At 37.2% G+C, this 22215-nt stretch overlaps 1 protein-coding gene and 1 long non-coding RNA gene across 5 annotated transcripts in view; one reads left to right on the top strand and one right to left on the bottom strand.

Annotated features, from left to right (window-relative positions):
* Positions 1–4406: 4406 nt before the first annotated feature.
* LOC102156370 lies at positions 4407–7990 on the bottom strand. The gene is made up of 2 exons (XR_005375536.1): positions 7764–7990; positions 4407–4820 (listed from the first exon to the last, which is right to left on the bottom strand). It is a non-coding gene; the product is annotated as an uncharacterized LOC102156370 (long non-coding RNA).
* A 52-nt stretch (positions 7991–8042) lies between these two features.
* The window catches only part of HIKESHI (heat shock protein nuclear import factor hikeshi), a 39517-nt gene continuing 25344 nt past the window's right edge, over positions 8043–22215 (top strand). Inside the window, exons 1-2 of one of the 4 annotated variants that reach the window (XM_038568373.1) lie at positions 8043–8264; positions 11696–11933. In XM_038568373.1, coding sequence (XP_038424301.1) covers positions 8235–8264; positions 11696–11933 — 268 coding nt within the window. In that variant the 5' untranslated portion in view covers positions 8043–8234. Of the gene's footprint in view, positions 8265–11122; positions 11231–11695; positions 11934–22215 lie in introns of those variants that run through there. The other 3 variants (XM_038568374.1, XM_038568372.1, XM_038568375.1) reach the window with 3 other exon arrangements.

Here is a 22215-nt window from a genome sequence, read left to right as displayed (position 1 = left end):
AGGAAAAGCAATATTTGAAGTATTTTACTTGCTACCATGAGACCTGAGTGTCGTAGGCAGGGAGAAAGATGCTGGTTCTGGCCTGTAATTTACCATCATGTCTCCGACTTGCATTGGAGTCCTAGCCACTAATGTGCCAGTCTGTTTCAGTCACCACTACCAAGCCAGAACATTGCCTCAAACTGTTACGTCCTGAGAAAAATCTGCACCCCCACCTCAGTTGAGGTACTAATAAGCAGTATAACTGTCCATGTAGGCCAAGACTATGCTCATTGCTTCCAAGAGAGTCCAAGTCATGATGTGCTCCAGAGCTTGGGTGGGTGAGTGACACAGAATTTTTGTCTATGGATTTCAGGATGACGTCTTCCTGAAGCCCCCTGTACTTTAATGGACCTCACACCCAGTTCTTTGGGAAAGAAATATAGAATAATTCCAGAGGAATAGGATGCTAGTGGTCATTTGCAGGGCCCACTGAAAAAGGAAATTGCAAGCCTCTTGTTTAAAAAGCAGGAAAAAGGTGCCATTAAGGGGACTGAAAAATACGAAATATTTTTTTTCTGTGATTTCTCAACTTACAATATTTTAAAATTTGCTTTTAATGCCATTCTAAGTAAAAACACCATTCTAAGTTTTTATATTAGCTTGAATTTTGCCGATCATCTTCATATGAGTTTTCACTGCAAACATAAAAGCATTGAACTCCAAATTGAAATAATGCAACTAGCATTTTGTAGCTTGTACTTAAATGTGTATTTAGTTCTTGCCAGTACAGTGAAAATGCAGCACAAAAGTAACAAAAAAAAAAAAAAAGGATTTTATTTATTTATTCATAGGAGGCACAGAGAGAGGTAGAGACACAGGCAGAAGGAGAAGCAGGCTCCAGCAGGGAGCCCGGTGCGTTACTCAATCCTGGGACTGGGGGGATCACACCCTGAGCCAAAGACAGGTGCCCAGTCGCTGAGCCACCCAGGTGTCCCACAAAAGTAACTTTTATTTCACTTACTGGTATTACACATTCTGCCAACATTCTCTGCATTTGACTTACTGATTTTAGGACAAAGGAAAACAACTATCCATTGTCCTATCTTTCCTTTTTGTTCTGTGGTGTTGTTTTAAAGATTTTATTTATTTATTCATGAAATAGGCAGAGACATTGGCTGAGGGAGAAGCAGGCTTCTTGCAGGGAAGCCCGATGTGGGAAGCAGGCTCCTCGCAGGGAGCCCCATGTGGGACTCAATCCTGGCCCCCTGATCACTCCTTGAGCCAAAGGCAGACGCTCAACCGCTGAGCCACCCAGGCGTCCCCATTTTGTTCTGTTATCTTCAGTATTAAATGGTTGACTAATACAAGGAAGTAATGAAGTAACAAGCAGGAATAGTGTTCCTTAGTTGTTCAAGTTTCTTTTGTTGTTGTTGTTGTTGAAGTTTCTTAAAATGCTTTTTGTCTTTGTTCAAACCAAGTTCTGGTTCAAACTGAAAACATGGCCTCTTGGGGTTGTCAGGACCCCTGCCTACTCAATTGTAGAGGAAAACACACTTACCTTGTCCCATTGGAGCTTACTTACAAAATCCAAGTTCAAAGAAAATTACTAAGAATGTCAAGATGGGAAGGGTGGAGACATTTTACTAAGTCTGTACTTAGTTCTTTCTGAGCCCAGTGCCCTGTACTTATTGCAGTGGTCACACACCTATGAAGCTGTTCCTGCCTGGGGCTGACATGAGGTCCTGTGCCTCCCTTTTCTCAGAACCAATTCTGTTAATAGGGGTTCTCATTTATTTAAAACTATTTAGTCTTTTTATCAGTCTCTTTCTGGCTCTATCTTGGTCTTCTTCAGTCCTTTTAAGTAAAATGAATAGAGTGATTTTCCACTTCTCCCCACATTGATTTCAGCAATAGGAAATAGGGCAGAGGCTGAGAGCCGTATTGTGCTCTGTAGGCAGGGACCTAAGTGTGAAGAGATCTACAAAGGAGAGTAGATGGTTGCTATTGCAGAGATGGCAAGTACGATGAAGTCTTGAGGCATTTAGAAGGAAAGAACAATTTGGCTAAGAAAGGACTGGAATATGACTTTAGGTGTATCATCCTACAGAATACTGGGAAAAGGCTGGATAGAAATTAAATGATTTTATTTTTATTTTTATTTTTTTTAAGCAAATGCTTGAGAAGGGTAGAGGCCTAAAGAATTGATGGTCAGGTGGGTGGGGGTGAATGGGTGACGGGCACTGAGGGGGGCACTTGACGGGATGAGCACTGGGTGTTATTCTGTATGTTGGTAAATTGAACACCAATAAAAAATAAATTTATTTAAAAAAAAAAGAACTGATGGTCATATTGTACAGAAGTGCTTAAAGCCTTAAAACTCTCACTTGAGGCAAAAGGGGATAGTCATCTGCTTAATTGCATCATCTAGAAGAGCAATTTAAAAAACATTTTTTTAATACACCCTACAGTAAGAAATAGATTATAGTATCCCAGCTACACAAACATATATATAAAACCAAAACAAAAAGTTCCATGAAACAATACACTTATCATGTATGACGTATTTTTTTTTTTAAGATTATTTATTTATTTATTCATGAGAGACAGAGAAAGAGGCAGAGACACAGGCAGAGGGAGAAGCAGGCTCCATGCAGGGAGCCCGACATGGGACTTGATCCCGGGACTCCAGGATCATGCCCTGGGCTGAAGGCAGGCACCAAACCGCTGAGCCAGCCAGGGATCCCCTGTATGATGTATTCTAACATTTCTATTTCTTTCTTTTTTGCTTTTGGTAATGTGGTTGTGACTAAGTTGATTGCACAACCTGGTAATCATCTTTTTTTTTTTTTTTTTTTTTGTATATTTTTTTTGTTGGAGTTCTATTTGCCAACATACAGTATAACACCCAGGGCTCATCCCATCAAGAACCTAGTAATCATCTTAACCTACACTCTGGCACACACTGATCTAGGGAAAATGAGTCTAAGAGATTGGAAACAAGACCCACATTAGGGCCTCCTGGCGGTTCAGTCAGTAAAGCATGAACTCTTGATCTCAGGATCATGAGGTCAAGCCCCATGTTGGATGTAGAGCTTACTTAAAAAAAAAAAAGGTGCTAGATGGTCTCTACCCATAGAATATAGCTCTAGGGATGCCTGGGTGGCTCAGCAGTTGAGCGTGTGCCTTCAGCTCAGGGCATGATCCTGGAGTTCTGTTTTGAGTCCCACATCGGGCTCCCTATGAAGAGACTGCTTCTCCCTCTGCCTGTGTTTCTGCCTCTCTTTCTGCATCTCTCATGAATAAATAAATAAAACCTTTAAACTTTTTTTCTTTAGAATATAGCTCTAACACTATAAAATGTGTAACTTCTCCTAACTTCATTTATCATCTGTGGGTTTCCCTTGCTATGTAGAAAATGACTATCATTTTGGTATTGAATTGATGTTTTTTTAAAAAAAATTTTTAATTGATGGGTTTCTAAAAAAATTCTTGGTATTTTGTGGTTATTTTCTGAGACAGAACAAAACTTTAGGTGAATGAAAGCAGACTCATTTCACTTTTTCCGTTTCAGTTACCCCAGGCTGATGTGAAATTTAGCAAGTTGGGTGATTTCTGTTAATATTGTGTGCAATGAGTTGAGGGAGTGTTTTTGTGTTCAATTCTAAAACCATTACATTGTAGGTGGTCAGAAAGTCATTGATTTTGAATATTGGCCATTGTTTAATTTTTTTTTATTTGATGCAAAATTTAAAACTGCTAAAAATGTTTAAAATTTAAACTCCTAAAATTTTGTATACATTTTTTTTTTTGTCAGATCGTTTTCTCTGAAGTTTTAAGATGGTTGCTTGCTACAACTTCAGGTGTCACTTTCAGTTATGTCAATGTATAGAAGGAAAAAGTGATCATCTCGTCATGTGATTTTCTTTAGAGTGAGAAACCTATCCCAGCAACCCCCAGCAGATTTCCTTTCAGGTTTCACTGACCAGAATTTGGTCGTGGGACTGAGTCTAAACCTACCACTGCAAAGGGACAGGAAAATTGTTGGTTAGATTAAGCAGAGTCTTCCTCTGGGGCTCTGAGCCTCCTGGAAGAGGGATGGATTCCTGAACAAAAATACGATGGATAGGGCAGCCCCGGTGGCTCAGCGGTTTAGCGCCGCCTTCAGCCCAGGGCCGGATCCTGGGGACCGGGGCTCTCTGCATGGAGCCTGCTTCTCCCTCTGTCTGTCTCTGCCTCTCTCTCTCTCTTTCTGTGTCTCTCATGAATAAATAAATAAAATCTTAAAAAAAAAAAATGGATGGATACCTGTTTACAAGAAAGAAGAGGGAAGTGGATGTTAAATAGATAACTACCAGTAATTGTTACAGGGAAAGAAAATTAATGAATAAAAAGTAATCACAAATTGTGAAGGAACCACACAGAAGTTAGCTTTTGCTGCATAACAAAACATTTCAAATTTATTTAACTCATGATTCTATTTTGGCTGAGCTTGGCTGAGTGGTCCTTCTGGTCTTGACTGGGTTCACTCGTCTCTGGTCAGCTGCAAATCAGCTTAGTAGCTCTGTTCCTAGGAGAGAACAGACTACTAGGGTTTGACTGGTTGTTGTTTGAGGCACGGGGGCCAGGTTTCTTTCATTATCCAGCAAGCTATCCTTGGTTTGTTTCTGTGGTAGACTGTCAAAGTTCCAAGAACTACAGCAGACACTTGCAAATATTTTTGAGACCTAGGCTCGGAACTGGCACATCACTTCTGCATTCTTTCCATCAAATCAGGTAAGAAGGCCAGGAGGCTGAAGACATAGATTCCATCTCTTGATGTGAGAAGCTGCAAAGTCACACTGCAAGGTCATGGACACAGGGAGAAGAAGAATTTGTGATATTTTTGCAATCTGGTATAGGCGATGAGATAAGCAACGGGAAAGCCACTCAGATCTCCCTTCATGAGAGACTGTCACTTGGAAAGTTTCAAATCACCAGTATGTCTTTTTCTGAGCTGAAGTTCTTATACCAGTATGATTTTTATTGATGATTTCCTGATAGTGTTTGTTTTAGGCATCAGAATTTCAGCGGCTGTGATGCTGGTGATTTCAACAATAATGTTAAAGAGGCATGAAATCATGGCAGTGCAAGGAATTTTAGAGATTAGTCTGATTCATTTTTTTCACTTTTATAAAATTAGATTTTATAGATTTTATAGTAATTATAAAATAATATAGGCACATAGTTTAAAAAGTGAAACAGGGGCAGCCCTGATGGCTCAGTGGTTTAGTGCCGCCTTCAGCCCAGGGCCTGATCCTGGAGACCTGGGATGGAGTCCTGCGTCGGGCTACCTGCGTGGAACCTGCTTCTCCCTCTGCCTATGTCTCTGCGTCTCTCTCTGTGTGTGTCTCTCATGAATAAATAAAATCTTAAAAAAAAAAAGTGAAACAGGATAAAAAGGCTTTTACACAAAAAACAGTAGTTTTCTGCTCATGTTCTACTCCACAGAAGCAAGCACTAAGTTTTTAGCTATTTCTTCCTGTGTTTACCTGATCATTCTAATATGCAATTGTTATTCTCTTTTGATTCATTCGTTTTGATATACATTGACTGTGTTTGAGGAGAATTTTAGTTGTCCATACCCATACCTCCTCTTCCTCTTCTCTTATCTTCTTAACGTAGTTAAATAACAATTTTAATTTAATCTACATTTGGAGTTTTTATTAAGATAATGTAGAAGGCTGAATAATGTCCTCCCAAAATGGTCAGGTCCTAATCCTTGGGACCTGGAAATGTTACTTTACATGGAAAAAGAGACTTAAAAAAAAAAGAAAAGAAAAAAAGAAAAGAAAAAGAGACTTTACAGGTATAATTGTTAAGGCTATTGAGATGGGGAGATTATTCTGGATTATCCTGGTAGACCCTAAATGCCATTACAAATATTGGTGTAAGAGGAAGACAGAGTGAAATTTGGTACAGAGAAGAAGGCAATGTAAGGAATGGAGCAGGAAAAAAAAAAAAAAAAAAAAAAAAAAAAAAAAAAAAAAAGGAATGGAGCAGGATGTTACACCGTTGAATTTGAAGATGGATGAATGAGGCTATAAGCTAAGGAACACAGCTCTAAAATCTGAAAAAGGCAAGAAATGGATTTTATCTTAGAGCTTCTGGGAAAACTGTGGCTCTACTGATGTGAGTTTGTCCAACCTCTGACCTCTAGAACAGTAAAAGAATATGTGTTCTTTTAAGCCACCAAATTTGGGGCAATTTCTTACAACAGCCAAAGGGAACAAAACATTCATGTATATATTATTTTGTGCCAAGTCACTCTTTTTTTGTACAATTTTATTTCTATTGGCCTAAAAATGGCCTCTTTCTGTTTTAGTTTGAATTATCTGATTGATGCTAAATCTTCATCCATCCATAAAACACCTCTCTGTATAATTTTTCATGTCAAAGTATCAAATAGTTATATTTTCTATTTTTCCCCCTGAAAAAACAAACCCCTCCAGATGGTCCCTGGATTGATAGCTCTCTGCATATGTCCTGGGACTTCCTTTTGCCATCACCTTTAAAATTCTCTTTATCACTTCCCTTGGTTGACCATCCTGTACTCTGAATCTCATCTCATGTCTTCTTTATTTTTTTTAACTAAGTAGGCTCGGGCAGCCCGGGTGGCTCAGCGGTTTAGTGCCGCCTTCAGCCCAGGGCCTGATCCTGGAGACCCAGGGTCGAGTCCCACATCAGGCTCCCTGCATGGAATGGAGCCTGCTTCTCCCTCTGCCTGTGTCTCTGCCTCTCTTTCTCTCTCTCTCTCTCTCATGAATAAATAAATAAAATATTAAAAAAAAAAAACTAAGTAGGCTCTATGCCCAGTGGGGAGCCCAACATGGGCCTTGAACTCATGACCCCCGAAATCAGGACCTGAGCTAAGATCAAGAGTTGGATGTTTAACCAAATGAGCCACCAGGCGCCCCTCTTTATTTATTTTTTAAGATTTTATTTATTTATTCATGAGAGACACACAGAGAGAGGTAGAGACATAGGCAGGCTCCCTGCAGGAAGCCTGATGCGGAACTTGATCCCAGGACCCTGGGATCATGACCTGAGCCAAAGGGAGATGCTCAACCATTGAACCACCCAGGTGCCCTCTTTATTGTGTGTGTGTTTTATGTGTTTTTAAGTTTTTATTTCTTTATTCATGAGAGACACAGAGACAGGCAGAGACACAGGCAGAGGGAGGAGCAGGCTCCATGCAGGGAGCCCGACGTGGGACTCGATCCCGGGTCTCCAGGATCAGGCCCTGGGCTGCAGGCGGCGCTAAACCGCTGAGCCGCCCAGGTGTCCCTCTTTTGTGCTTTCTATACACAATTCACTTTATTCACTCTCTGCAACCCTATAAGATAGGTACAATTATTATTTTACAAATGGAGACAAAGTTATAAAGTTCTATAAGACCTTGCTTACAGTTTTACAGAAAATAAATGGGGGAGTTAAGTGAAGCTGAAAAGAATAACAACTTACTACAACAACATATACATGTTGATATATAATAAGTATATATATAAGATTTACACATTTCTATACCTGTATACATATTTATATATAAATAATATGTAATATGTAATAACAATAAAGTTGTCAATAAGTACCAAACAGCTGATTGAAAATTAGTGCTTCTGTGACAGTGCGGAGCCGAGAGAGCCTGGAGTTGAAACCGGACTTGGATTCAAGCTCCGACACTGAGCGCCGTGTAGACTGGGAGCTGGTCACTCACATACCTAAATGGAGACAGCAGTACCTACCTCATAAAGTTTTTGCCAGGACCTAGTGAAGTGATTGTTGTAAGGACGCTGTAACCTCTAAAATGTCACACAAACATGAGAAACACCTACTGGCGCTGAGTTTGAAAACCTGGGATCTGGACCGTCGTCAATCCCGAAAGCCAGATCCTCCTGACGCTCCTCCCGGAACCCGGCGCATGGCCCTCTGGGACTTGTAGTCTCATACTGGTTCTGGCCCGTCTTTCTCCCTTAGTGGGGGCGGCTGGCGTAAGCTCCGGAAGTACTCGCCGCCTGAGGGGCGTGCTGGTTAGGACGTGGGGTCAGAGGTCGCGGGGGCAGAAGGCGTTCCTGCCGCTGGCCTAGTCGCTATGTAGTGGAGGGGCAGGCGTCCTCCTGCATGTTCTGGAAGGTTCTTGGGCTCGACTAGGGCCGTAGCCCGAGGACTCGTAGTCGCCGGCTTCGGGTCCCCGCCGGCTGAGCGGAGTCGCCGCCATGTTTGGCTGCTTGGTGGCAGGGAGGCTGGTGAGGATGGGGCCGGGTGGTATCAGGAAGGGGGCAGGACACCGGAGGGCGAGGCCCGCCAAGGGGAGGGTGCGCTGGTGCGGAGACGCGGGGAAAGCCCCGCAGTGTACTTTCCAGCTAAATGGGAGGGTGGCGAGTGGGCGCTGGGGTGTTGGTTCTCCTCCGCCCTCAGCTCCGCAGTCATTTGAAGAGTAGCCACTTCAGGGGCTGTTTGTCGAGCGTGCCTCATCCCTGCGCCTGGCAATGCCCGGCTTTTGTCCATTTCTCATAATTTCAGCCTTCCGGGTAGCGCTTACCGGGCACTTCAGAGTTTACCCTCATAACTCGTGGGGTGGTTATTAAAATCCTTATTTTGTAGTTGAGGAACGTAAGCTCCGTTGGCAGTGTAAGTTCTTGTCTGAGCTCGCGGAGTGAGTTAGAGGTACACCTGGCGTTTGACTCTACTCCCTAACATCCTGTTTCTGAAAGAAGGTGGTGCTGGGGGCATGTATACCTTTGGGGTCTTTGTGGAAGGACCCCAGTAAAAAAAATATGCTTAAAGTAATTGGAAGGTGGCTGATAAAGACGCCTAAATTTAAGTGTGAGTCGTGGCCTGCGAAAATCCTCATTGGTCAAAAGAGATAATAACCTGCCTTGCCAGATAATGAGAGTTAAATGAGATCAGCACCTGGAACTGTTTAGGAGTGAACTAGGGGATGAATGTTGCTTGCCTCTTTGGAAACCACCCGGGAATCTTTTTCAAACTTAACTCCTTTACATCCAGAGTTCTTTATTTATTTATTTATTTTTTCGCCCTGCTTTGTTAAATTTTGCAGCCCATTTGTGGAATTACAGTCTTCATCAACTGTTGGTAATGTATTCAGTACACAGTGCCAAGAAAATACAAAGATAAATTGGAAACGAGTAGCCTCAAAAAGTTTGTCTGGCTCTCGAATAACTGGGAGGCCACTTTGGCGATGGTGGTAATTGGTAATATTGGTGAGATAACTTTGGATGTCTCCTGCTGTTGGCAGGGAAAATGAAAGGACCAGCCTGGGATGAGTGTGGGACTCTGATGAGTGAGTGTCGTTGATGAATGACATTTAAAATGTGTGTGTGTTCTATTTTTATTTATTTTTAAGTAATCTCTACACCCAACGTGGGGATTGAACTCACCACCCTGCGATGAAGAGTCACATGCTTTACCACTGAGCCAGCCAGGAGCCCCTCTGTGTGTTTTTATAAAGAAAAGGCCACATGGATTCCAAGTATCACATGTTGTCAACTAACTTGGAAGGAAATTTAGTTAAAGTAGAACCTGTGTCTACTTACCTAACACCTAACCTCTGTAATGGATATCCAGTAGGAGTTCCTAAAAGATGAGATTTTTAGGAGGTGTTTGACTCTTTGTTAATTGGAGAACATGTTAATCAAAATGAAGGGCAAATAGACCTGGAGACATCCAAAACTTAGCTTCATTATCTAACTAGAAAAATCTACTTATTTAAGTTTATAAACTCAGTTTCATTCCTTGAAAATTTTTTCTTAAAGTTTTCTTTTTCCCTAAGGTTAAGGATTAGTGTGTCATAATACAGATTTACAGAATGTCTTGTGCTTGGTACAGAGTTGACATTTAACAGATATTTATTTTGCCTGATGGTTATTTCATGGCTTGTAAATACCATCATTTTATATGTTTTTAAGATTATGTGCATGCCAAAAACTGGTGAAATCGGATTTGATACTAATACAGGCAGTTTGGTTTTATATTTATGTTTTTCTTTTGTTTTATTCTCTATGTTAAACTGGACAGTTTTTAATGGGGTTGGAAAACTTAAGAGGAGGGAATCAGAACTTGATTTTAAGAGCATTCATTCTTGTCTCTTGGGAATAAATTTAGGACAACTATTACTTGATTGATAATACAACTATAACGATTTTAAGTTTCTTTGTAGTGGCAAGGATATTATAAAAGAAAAAAGCTAAATATTAGTACAACAGCAACTATTAGCAGACAAAAAAAGGTTACGTTCTAGGTAATAAGATTTGACCATTTACAGTCTTAAAATACTGGTAGTAATTCAGATTTGGTGTTACGGTGAATGCAGTGTCAAAAGCAATTAAAAAGAAAACCAAAAAATTTTGTATACGTAAATTCCTGACAGCCTTTTGACCTGAGTGCCCTCAGAATTAATACTTCATTTTTGCTAATGGATGTGATACAGCAATTATCCATCATTTTCTGAAAGTGGATAAAATGAGTTTTCTTTGTGGAAATAGATTTCTCAAACTTTAAGATAAGATCTCATTCTAGAAACTGACATTCAATTCTAGACCAGAAAATTAGATTATGAAATGAGTCAAGAGGAAACTTTTACAGGTTCCCACTCAGCATATTCAAGGTAGGATTTTTGCTTTTTATATAGTTGATTCTCGTTATTCACAGCAGTTCAGTTCTGTGAAGTCAGTGTGAACACTCAGTTCCTCAGTTGGTAAATACTGATTTGTTGCTTTTAGGGGAAATACAGAGTTAGATTTTTTTCAGGCTTCTGATGACAGTTTTTATCAGCCTATCATTACATAACCTTGTTTTCTACATGTTTCTGTTTAATGTGTTGTTGATTCATTAGTTGAACTTAACAGCCAAGACACCATAACTCATTTCTGAATGCAACTTATGTAACATTTTCTCAGCATGGCACATAACAGCTGTTTCAGACCTAGGAATACTAGCCAGCATTTCAGCTTGGACATTTTAAACATCAGAATCACCAACAAAACACAAAATACAAACATGGCACTAAATTGTGAAAAGCACATTTGTTTATGGTATGAGAGCAGAAAAAAAGGCACAGCTAACTTTTTTCCACCTCTCCTAGGAAAACGTGCATTAGGCAACTCCAGATTTTTGCTGCTCTGCACACGAACCTGTTCATGAATGACCAAAGTACAATGAATATCGATTTTGTGCTTACAAATAAATTCTAGTGAGTAGGCAAATTAATAAATATGGAATTTGCAAATAATGAGGATTAACTAATTCCTTCTAGATTGCTTACCCATTTTAATTCCCCGTGCTTTACCTTCTTTACCTACCTAGAGAATAAGGTTTTGGTGGTGTGGTATTTTGAACAGCCTTTCGTTTCTTTGACATTCTGAAGTGGTAGTGATTTACTTATGTAAGTAAATTCCTTTGAGGGCACTTCTGAAATAATTTAGTTCTATTTTTTAAAGGTTACATTCATTAAACGATCATTTTAAGGCTGAATATATATATTCTTTTTATATTTGACACTGGTATATTTGGATATTCCATATAGACTAACAGATTAACCCAAGGCTATACTGGGTATAACGACTATAATTGTACCTGATAACAGCTTACAGGAACACGTTAAGGGTTATAGAAACTCCTCAAACTCTTGAACTAAGACAAGTTTCTTATTTTCTAGGTGCAAACAGCTGCACAGCAAGTGGCAGAGGATAAATTTGTTTTTGACTTGCCTGATTATGAAAATATCAACCATGTTGTGGTTTTTATGCTGGGAACAATCCCATTTCCTGAGGGAATGGGAGGATCTGTCTACTTTTCCTATCCTGATTCAAGTGGAATGCCTGTATGGCAGCTCCTAGGATTTGTCACAAATGGGAAACCAAGTGCCATCTTCAAAATTTCAGGTCTTAAATCTGGTAAGAAAAATATTAATTACATAATTAAGCTGTTTTCTTAATAGTATGACATAGGATGTGGCGCTTATTTTTTAACTTTCCATTATGTTTTACTGGTTGCTAGAGTGATGTATTATTTTTTAAAAATTCATATGATAAACTGATACATTTGAAAAGTAATAAGCAAAAGACCTTCTCAGGCTCCTCACATTTCCACTCTCTGTCCCTGGAGAGAGCCACTCACTTTTGTATAGGGATTTTGTATACTTTTGTAAAGGGATTTTATTGGGTGTTTTAATAAATAATGTCAAGGAATCTTCTCAGAATTTGTAATATGCACATCTGTAAGTAGATGAAGCAAGTAGATTTGGATAGAAAAATGAGTCCTTTTTTTCTTTAAATGATGGTTTTGAACTCTTAGATTTGATTATCCCTCTGATGTTTTTCTCTTGGTTGTAATGATAATGCAGGCATCAGACCTTATAGGGGCGTAATCCTTGCTTTGAGGCTTTGAAGTATTTTGTGGAGAAATGTGAGAACAAAACTAGATTAGATGCCATTTACTCTCATTGAATCTCTGGTTCTCTTGAAAATCTACATGAAAACAGACATGAAAATTCTTAGTACATTCTAGAAAATGTCTATAGAGTCCAAAGAAAAATTATATTTGGCAACATGTTTATTTATTTAACAACATTTTAGTATCTACTATGAGGATTTAAAAATGGTGATTAAGTTCTTGCTGGAGATAACTCATATTCTTACAAAGGAAGATAGTTTTGTGGACCACTAATTAGAAGGATGAAGTCTAATAGTGTATGTTTGTATAAGATGCTGAGAGAGAATAGAAAGGGGAGCAACTAACTCTCAAGTGGGTTGAGAAGGCTTCCTGGAGGAGGTGGTATTGGACCTCTTGGGAAGAGAAGAAGTTAATTAGACCTGGGAGAGGCCTATTGGGCATTCTTTTCTGGGTGGAGGTAGTATGTGTAGAATGAAGAAATTTTGGAAGTATGATGTGTGTAGGGTGGTTCCAGGATAGATTAGGCAGGCACGGATCAGGAAAAGCTTTATGTGTCATATCGACTCATTTGAATTTAAGTCAGCAATTTTTAATGTGTTTAGATTACAGACCTATTTCGTAGTATTATGAAAAATATGTGTAACCTAATGTAAATACTCAAAAGTATGCATGTACTCTGAAGCACATCCATATATCTCTCCACATAAAGAACTGTTCCTATAGGTATAAGGGAGCGAGTAAACTATCTTGGGTAGGGGAGATGATATGAACAAATTTTGGTTTTAGCCTGAGGGCTGTGTGAAAATAAATTGAAGCAGTTCTGGCAGGATGATGGACTGTTAGATGCTGTTATTTTATGTAGTTGGAATTCTAGAAGAAGTGGGAGAGAAAAAAAAAAAAAAAAAGAAGTGGGAGAGAGCAGTATTTAGAGCTAAATTCTGTTTAGAATTGATGATAAATACTAATCTTTACATTTAAGAAGCAAGACAAATCACTGTGGTTCTTATCAACTGGGATTCCATGAGATGATTACCAATAATCCCTAAGACAGTGATTTTTTTTTTTAAGATTTTATTTGAGAGAGAGAAAGTGAGTGAGAGTGAGTGAGCATAAGTGGAGGGAGGGGAGAGAGACCAAAACTCCCCACTGAGCAGAGAGCTGCAAGCAGGACTTGATCCCAGGACCTCAGGATCATGACCTGAGCTGAGGGTAGATGCTCAACCAGCTGAACCACCCAGGCACTCCAAGATAGTGATTCTTAAATCATGATTACCTGAGCACCAGAATTAACATTAACATCATCTGGGAATTTGTTAGAAATGCAGATTCATGGCAGGACCCCAGACCTATGGATCAGAAACCTTGGGTAGAATCCAGTTCTCCAGGTATTGTGCATGCTAAAATTTGAGAACCACTACCCTAGGGCATCCACTGTATGTAATAAATTAATGCCTCATACTTTTAGCATGGAGTTTGAGTTAGTTTTGAAGTCTTTGGAAGAATTAAGAAAATAGTCATTCTCAGATCACTTTCTATTTTTTTTGTGACTGTGCCTAAAAACAAACAATCTATAAGTAGAAGGAATATAATGGGGCAATTCGATACATTATAGTGAAATTTCTGGGCATTTAATATAAAGAGAAAGTAATAAAGGAACCAGAGAGACAAGTCAATCATAACTGGATGGCAGTTTAGCAGACTTACCATGAGCATGAATAGAGGCCAAAACTAATAGATTAATATCTTCAAAGTGCCAAGGAAGAATAAAATAACTCAAAACTATTATTCTAAAGTGATGGAGAAATATATTTTGCTGATAGAGATGGAAAGTTTACTACTCATAGACCATTACTGAAAGAACTACTGAAGGTAGATATACTTTATAAGAGGAAATTGAACTCAGGATGTAGAAGAGCATGCAAGATGCAAAGTTAAAGAATTGGTAAACATGTAGCCTAATTTGGCAACCTTACTGTATAAAACAACACAATAAATACACAAGGATTAAATATACTGGAAAATAATGAGTAAGAAAGGAGAGGTGGTGATTGGAGTAAAAGATTTCTGAGGTCTTATTGTTAAGAGAATAATCATACTGATTCTACTTTCAGGTAATCTTGTTAAAAGCTTGAGGAAAAGTTAAAAAAAAAGGAAAAGCAAACTAAAGGCATAGTATATTAAAAGCAAAAGATGGTGGAAATCATTTGAATTATCAGAAGAAATGTAAACAGTACACTTGTGAGGAAAAAAAAAAAAAAACATGGAGACTCCAGGATAGGATTTCTTTTAAAGGGAGCAAACAAATAATTATACTGCTGCTTATGAGTAATAGGTCTAAAATATTTTAAAATGAAGAACCAAAAAAATGCCTGTCATAAATAGACTAATTTTAAGAAAAATTAGACTAAGACAAAAACATCAGGGATTAAGAAATTCATTCAGTAGGAATGAAATAATTCATTAGGAAAGCCAAAATATTTCTAGGAAAATATAAATCATGAATTTGTATATGTAACTTCAATATATATTTTAAAAAATTGACATTTAGAATGAGAAATGCTGTTAATATTTTATTCACCTAGGTAATCAGGTAAATAAAATGTTAGTAAAATGGAAGATTTGGATAAAAGAGTTAACAAGTTTGATCCAATGGACATTTATGGAACTCCACACCTAATTATTAGATCATATACATTTATAAATACACAGAATATTTATGAAATTTGACCATATACCAAGTCACGAAACAAATTGTAGTAAATGGCAGATAAATCAGTATGCAGCTTATGGTGCTGTATAATTACAAGTCAAAAGATAAAACATTGTGGAAATCCTCCCTTCCACATGTAGCTATCAGGCCTAGATGGTTTTACAAAGTTCACCTAAACCTTTATGAAACAAATTATTTGTATCTTATATAAACTTTTAGTAGAAAGAAACTTTTAGTTTATATATATATATATATATTTTTTTTTTTTTTTAGTTTATATTTCTAAGCTAATAGAATATTCATACCAAAAAAGGACGAGGACAGTATAGGAGAAGAAATTTGACCTATGCCAGTCTTATTTATTTAGGATTTTTATATTGATGTACATAAAAATAGAAAGTGAATTCAACAAGATATCTTATTTTTTATTATTTTATTTTTCATTATACAAAATTCAAGTATATACAGAAGCTGACCAAATAGAATATTGAACCATTCTCTACTCATTACTCAATTTCAAAAATGACTAACTCATGAATAATATTTTTTTTTTAAGATTTTATTTATTTGGGATTGAGAGAATGTGCACGCACAACCCAGGGGGGAGGGGCAGAGGGAGAAAGAGAATCCCAAGCAGACTTTGGCCAGTGCAGAGCCCAGGGCAGGGCTAGATCATATGACCATGAGATCATGACCTGATCTGAAATTGAGAGTTGGATACTTAGTCCACTGAGCCACCCAGGTGCCCCAGTGTTTTGTTTTGTTTTGTTTTGTTTTAAAGATTTATTTATTTATTTTTATTTATGATAGAGAGAGAAAGAGGCAGAGACACAGGAGGAGGGAGAAGCAGGCTCCATGCAGGGAGCCCCACGTGGGACTCGATCCTGGGACTCCAGGATCGCGCCCTGGGCCAAAGGCAGGCGCCAAACCGCTGAGCCACCCGGGGATTCCCCCCCAGTGTTATTTCTTTTATAATCCCACTCACTTCTTCCTTATCTTATTATTTAGAAACAGATCCCAGAATCATAACATGTAATCCATAAATACATTAATAAGTGTCTTTAAAAGACAAGGTCTTAAGAGTGTGATTCTGGGGTCCTGGGATTGAGTCCCGCATTGGGCTCCCTGCAGGGATCTCTGCCTATGTCTCTGCCTCTCTCTGTGTGTCTCTCATGAATAAATAAATAACATCTTGAAAAAAAAAAAAAAGGTCTTTTTTTCTTTCTACTTTTTAAAACATAATCATAATGCTTTTATCACATTTAAGAACAAAATAATTCCTTGATAGGGAATTGAATGTCTAATTATAGTGTTCAGATTTCCAGTGATCTGAGAAGTTTTTGGTTTATATATTTTAAAGTTGTAAGTACTTTTTTTTAAAGCTGTACTTTGGATCAACATTGTACATTGCAACTGGTTGATGTCTCAAGTATCTTTCATAAAAATTAAAGGTGTAATATATTCTCTGTCCTCTATTTCCAGTAAATTACTTGGACTAAGAGATTGATCAGACTTCCTTTGAGTTTATTTAAAAAAATTTTTTGGTGGGATTATTATAGGTAATGGTGTGTTGTTTGATTAAGAAGTTCATACATGGTTTTCTCTTTTTGTGAAATTAGCCATATATATGCAATGCCTACATTTGGTAATTCAGTAGGGGTTCAAATGATCATATTCTAATTCAGTGATTTCATTTACTAGCGATAAAGAGACTCTCGAATATCTACTATTTGGTTACTCAGAGGTAGAGTCATAGGAAAGGCATGATAATGCTTGATTGATCCTCCTTGTATGCCAGTGTTCAAAATATGAATTGATTCCCTAATATCCTCCAAAAGTATTTTTTAAAGTATTATAAAATCATAGATATATGTGTATACATATTTATTTATATTTGATATGTTCTAACCATTAGTATACCCTCAGGATCCATTAGAAGTAATTAAAAATTTTTTTTTCAAGATTTTTTTTTTCTCTATATCCAATGTGGGGCTTGAATTTACAACCTTGACATCAAGAGTCCCATGCTCCACCTACTGAGCCAGCCAGGTGCCCCCTAATTTTAATTTTTCTTTTCTTTTTTTTTTTTTTTTTTTAATTTATTTACGATAGTCACAGAGAGAGAGAGAGAGAAGAGGCAGATACATAGGCCCGAGGGAGAAGCAGGCTCCATGCACTGGGAGCCTGATGTGGGATTCGATCCCAGGTCTCCAGGATCGCGCCCCGAGCCAAAGGCAGGCGCCAAACTGCTGCGCCACCCAGGGATCCCTGTAATTTTTCATTTTTTTTAGGCAGATACTATTTCATAATTTTTATCCTTTCTTTTTTTTTAATTTTTTAAATTTTTATCCTTTCTTAAGAGATCTTCCAAAGAACAGAGAAAATTTACTTTTTATTAACAATTTTAATAATTTATTAAGATATAATTAACATATAATAAATTGCACAAATTTAAAGGATACAGTTTGATAAATTTTGATATATGTATATACCTGTCTGTGAAACACTACACTGAAGATAATGAGCATATCACCGCTAGAAGTTTCCTAGTGCTCCTTTGTAATCCTTTCTCTTGTCTCCTCTCCTGCCTTAGGCAACTACTAATCTAGTTTGTTTCATTGTAAAAGTTTAAATTTCTAGAGTTTTGTATAAATGAGCACATACAGTATGCTTTTTTGTTTAGCTTAACTCAGCTGAGTTATTTTTAGAGTCATCCATGTTGTAGTAAGTATCAGTAGTTCATTCCTTTTTATTTCTGGGTAGTATTCCATTGTATGAATGTCCCACTATTCGTCCATTTACCGTTGATGGATATTTGGATTGTAGGGGTTTTGATCTATAAAAATAAAACTGATATAAACATTTATATATAAGTCTTTGTATGGGCACATGCCCTCCTTTCTCTTGGGTAAATGTCTAGGATTGAAATGGCTGGATCATATGGTACCTCTATATTTAATTTTTTAAAACATTGCCAAACTATTTTCCAACATGGTTCTTCCATTTTATATTCAACTAGCAGTATATGAAAGTTCTAGTTTCTTTACATCCTTGCCAACACTTGGTTTGTTCAGTTTTAGGCATTCTAATAGGTGTATAGAGGTATATATACACTTTTAAATTTAATGATTAACGATGTTCAACATTTTTTTGTGTGCTTATTTGCATATCTATATATGTTCCTTGTTGAAAGGTCTACTTAAGTCTTTGGTTTTTTACTTAAGTTGGGTTGTTGTTTTGTTACTTAAGTAAAAAGTTTTTTTTACTAGGTTTTATTATTGAGTTTTGAGAGTTTTATATATATTCTTGATACATATAAGTTCTTTATAAGATATGTGATTTGAAAATGTTTTTTTTCCAGTCTTTGACTTGTCTTTTCTCTTAACAATGTCTTTGATAGAGCAGAAATTTTTAATTTTGATAAAGTCCAGTTTTTCATGTTGTTGTTTTATGCATTGTGCTTTTGGTATTGAGCCTAAGAAATCTTTATCTAATTCAAGGTCACCAAGGTTTTCTCCTTGTTTTTTAGTTTGAGATTTTATACATATGTCTGGGATCCAGTTTGAATTAATTTTGTATTTAGTGCGAGGTATGGATTGAAGTTCTTTTTTTTTTTTTTTCCATATGGATAGTCAATTATTCTAGAACCATTTGTTGAAAAGACCAAGTAATGGCACATTTTTCTACATCTTTGTTCACTTTGATATTCATTTGGGGACTCCCAAAATCCTCTATTTGAAAATAAAATATAAACATACATAAATGAATATTTATATATTGGTTTAAAAAGAAATGGAAATAGATATTTTTACAGCGTTTTTTTTTAAACAGTAAATCACTAGTGTGAAGACATGCTAGAAGGTTAGATACTGCTAAGTATTTAGCAATATAGGAAGAGAAACAGCTAATTACAGGGGGAAGAGAGGTGATGTTTTTGGTTTGGATTTGAGGAGCCTGTGGGACATGATAGCAATGCCTTAAATATAAAGTGGTAGGTTTTGTTTGTATAGCAGTAGGCTAGTAGCCAGCTAGCTGTTAACCTTTTGCATAGGTGGAAAGTGCAGATTTATATTGTATGTAGACTTTAATCAATGTATATGCATCGGGGCAGCCCCGGTGGCTCAGCGGTTTAGTGCCACCTTCAGCCCGGGGTGTGATCCTAGAGACCCAGGATCGAGTCCCACGTCAGGCTCCCTCCATGGAGCCTGCTTCTCCCTCTGCCTGTGTCTCTGCCTCTCTCTCTCTCTCTCTCTCTCTCTCTCTCTCTCTCTATCTCTATCTCTCTCTGTGTGCCTCTCATGAATAAATAAATAAAATCTTTAAAAAAAATGTATATGCATCGATTAAAGTAAATATTAGCAACCAACCAGGAGACTAGAACCCATTTTTTGTTTTTGGAGACATAGCAATTTTATTATCAATTTAATGCCCACCTTTTTCTCTCTCTCTTTGCCCCAACTTTGCCAACATTTTATGTCTGTTTTTCATTTGTGATCATCACTGTATTCCTTGCAGGACATGGCTTTGGGAATAGTGAAGAGTGCATTCTTCTATCTTTTTTGCATTGTCTTTGGCCGTCTTTTCTTTTATGATACCCAACAAGTTGAAGGTTGGGGTGAGGGTGACATTTGGGGTCATAAGAACCCAGATGTTTCCTTAATGTGTTATTTTACAAATTTGGAGAATATTCAGCAGCCAAAAATGGGTTAATCCAGTTCTTGTAAGTGGAACAGTAATAACTCAGAAATGTTTTCTGTTATGGGGCTAGGTAAAATAGTCTAAAACTTAGTCTCAGAGTAATACCTGATTCAGTACAAGAATGGATATATTTCCATTATGATAATAAGATTAGTTCTTTTATTCTCCTGCCATTTTAAAAATGAACGGTTTGTCATCATTTCCATTATAACATGGCTATTGATAATTTTATCCATTAAAACATTTTCAAGGCAGTATTTGTGATGGGTAAAGCATGATGTTCTTTTAAAGAAAAATAAAGCAGCTTACCATGCTTAGCGACTTAGTGCATATCAAACATTAAGCAAATGATAATATGCTGTTAAATGTTTTGGTTGGTTCTTTCACTAGTAAGTTTAGAAAGACACTTTTTGGATGTTTAAAGTATCAGAATTTTTAAGAGTATCAGAATTCTTAATTTATATATATAAATGTTATTCATATTAGAGAATAGTGTATTATTAAAGTATAAGAATAGATTGACTTTTAATAGATGTATATTTTTGAAACCTTAAAGATGCTGCTTTCAAGCCTAAGTGTTTAAGTTTATTTATTGGGCAAACCTAGCTAAGTAGAACCTCTGAGTGAGACAGACTCGTTGAAGCAACTCTAGGCAGTTGTAATTGAATTGAGATGTTATGAGTAAAATTGTAGGAAAGCAAGGAGGGTAGAAAGTTCGAGTGAAACAAATTTCATTTCAAAAAACTTTGATAGTGTTCTAGCTGTTCTCTGCTAGATGATGAAAGATTACTTTGTATAGAACAGTTTTGATTGGGGAAAGTTAAGAGAGCTCTATTGGGAGAATTGTGGTTAGTAGGGAATCTTGAAGCCAGTTACTATAAGTCTTATTTTGATTGAGAGAAGATTCTTTGTGATTCTTGGAATCTGAAACGAGTTATATGGTGAATACATTTTTAAGCTGATGCTGGAACAATATGGGGGTTTAACAACAATCTGTTTAACAACTAGAATAGGATTAAACTTGAAAATATAAAATGAAGGATTTGAGATTAAGAAACAAAAAGAATCTTTTTCTTTCTCCTTCCTTTCATTTCTGCCTACATGGGATATAAAAATCCTAAAAAAAAAAAAAAAAAAAAAAAAAATCCACAAACTTAGGAGATATGATTTGGTGGTTAGAGAATTTGGGAAGTTTATTTAAATGAGTCTTTTGCAATTTTGTCTTTAGACGCTGTCCTTGGACTTCATAATGTGGAAGAGATATTTAACCAAAAAATTAGTAAAAATTATGAAATACTGGGAGTTGTATGTAAAGAGATTCTTCTCTTTAGTAGGAAGTGTATGATTACTTTTCGCTAAGATCAAGTGTAGTAGGAAATGTATGCTAACTCAAATTTAGGACAAACAAGGAAATATTAACAAAATTAAAACTTGTTTTATGGAACTTCTAAGAAAAGTGGGTAGCTATAGGTACTAAGTTGTTCACTATACCATGTTTTTTTTTCCTGTCTCTGTATTTTGCTTAGAGGGTCCAGTGAACTATTGTTTATATATGTATGATATAGACTTAAAAGCATTCCCCAGTGTTACTTTTTCTATTATTGCTCCTCTTTGGTACTTCCTTCTACCTCTAATCATGCTCCCCATCCCTACCAGCAACTCTTAAATAAATTCTTATCTTTCACGATCAAGTTTTTTTATTTTTTTAATTTATTTTAAAAGATTTTATTTATTTATTCATGAGAGACACAGAGAGAGGCAGAGACACAGGCAGAGGGAGAAGCAGGCTCCCCGCAGGGTGCTGGTTGTGGTATTCAACGGGGACCCAGAGATTACATGCTGAGCTGAAGGCAGAGGCTCAACCACTGAGCCACCAAGGCATCCGTCTTGAATAAATTATTTCAGATTGTGAACAGAAGCCTCTTGGTGAACACAAACCAAATACTATAAATCAAAGCAGAACACCAAATGAAGTAGACCCTGAGTAATCTAGATTGTTCACTCATGTTAGGGGTTGATTCAATATTTGCCCCTTTCCTCTTCAAACTATATAGATCCCCAGGCTTAAGGTAGGTGCTACTCCTTTTGTTTCCCATTTCACACTGTGGCTCTCAATTCCTTTTTTAGGGATTGTCTTGCACTCTTCTTTTTTTTTCTTTTTATTGAATATTATACCAGTTTTAGGTGTACAACATATATTTTTTTAAAGATTTTATTTATTCTTGAGAGAGACAGAGAGACAGAGACATAGGCAGAGACCTAAGCAGGCTCCTGTGGGGAACCTGATGTGGGACTCAATTCCAGAACCCCAGGATCAGGACCCGAGCCAAAGGCAGATGCTCAACCACTGAGCCACCCAGGTGCCCTGGTGTACA

This window comes from Canis lupus, chromosome 21 (genome assembly GCF_011100685.1).
Source record: "Canis lupus familiaris isolate Mischka breed German Shepherd chromosome 21, alternate assembly UU_Cfam_GSD_1.0, whole genome shotgun sequence".
In the NCBI taxonomy this organism is placed as follows: Eukaryota; Metazoa; Chordata; class Mammalia; order Carnivora; family Canidae; genus Canis; species Canis lupus.
The sequence above is the reverse complement of the archived record's forward strand: the minus strand, read 5'-3'. Positions and strand labels throughout refer to the sequence as shown.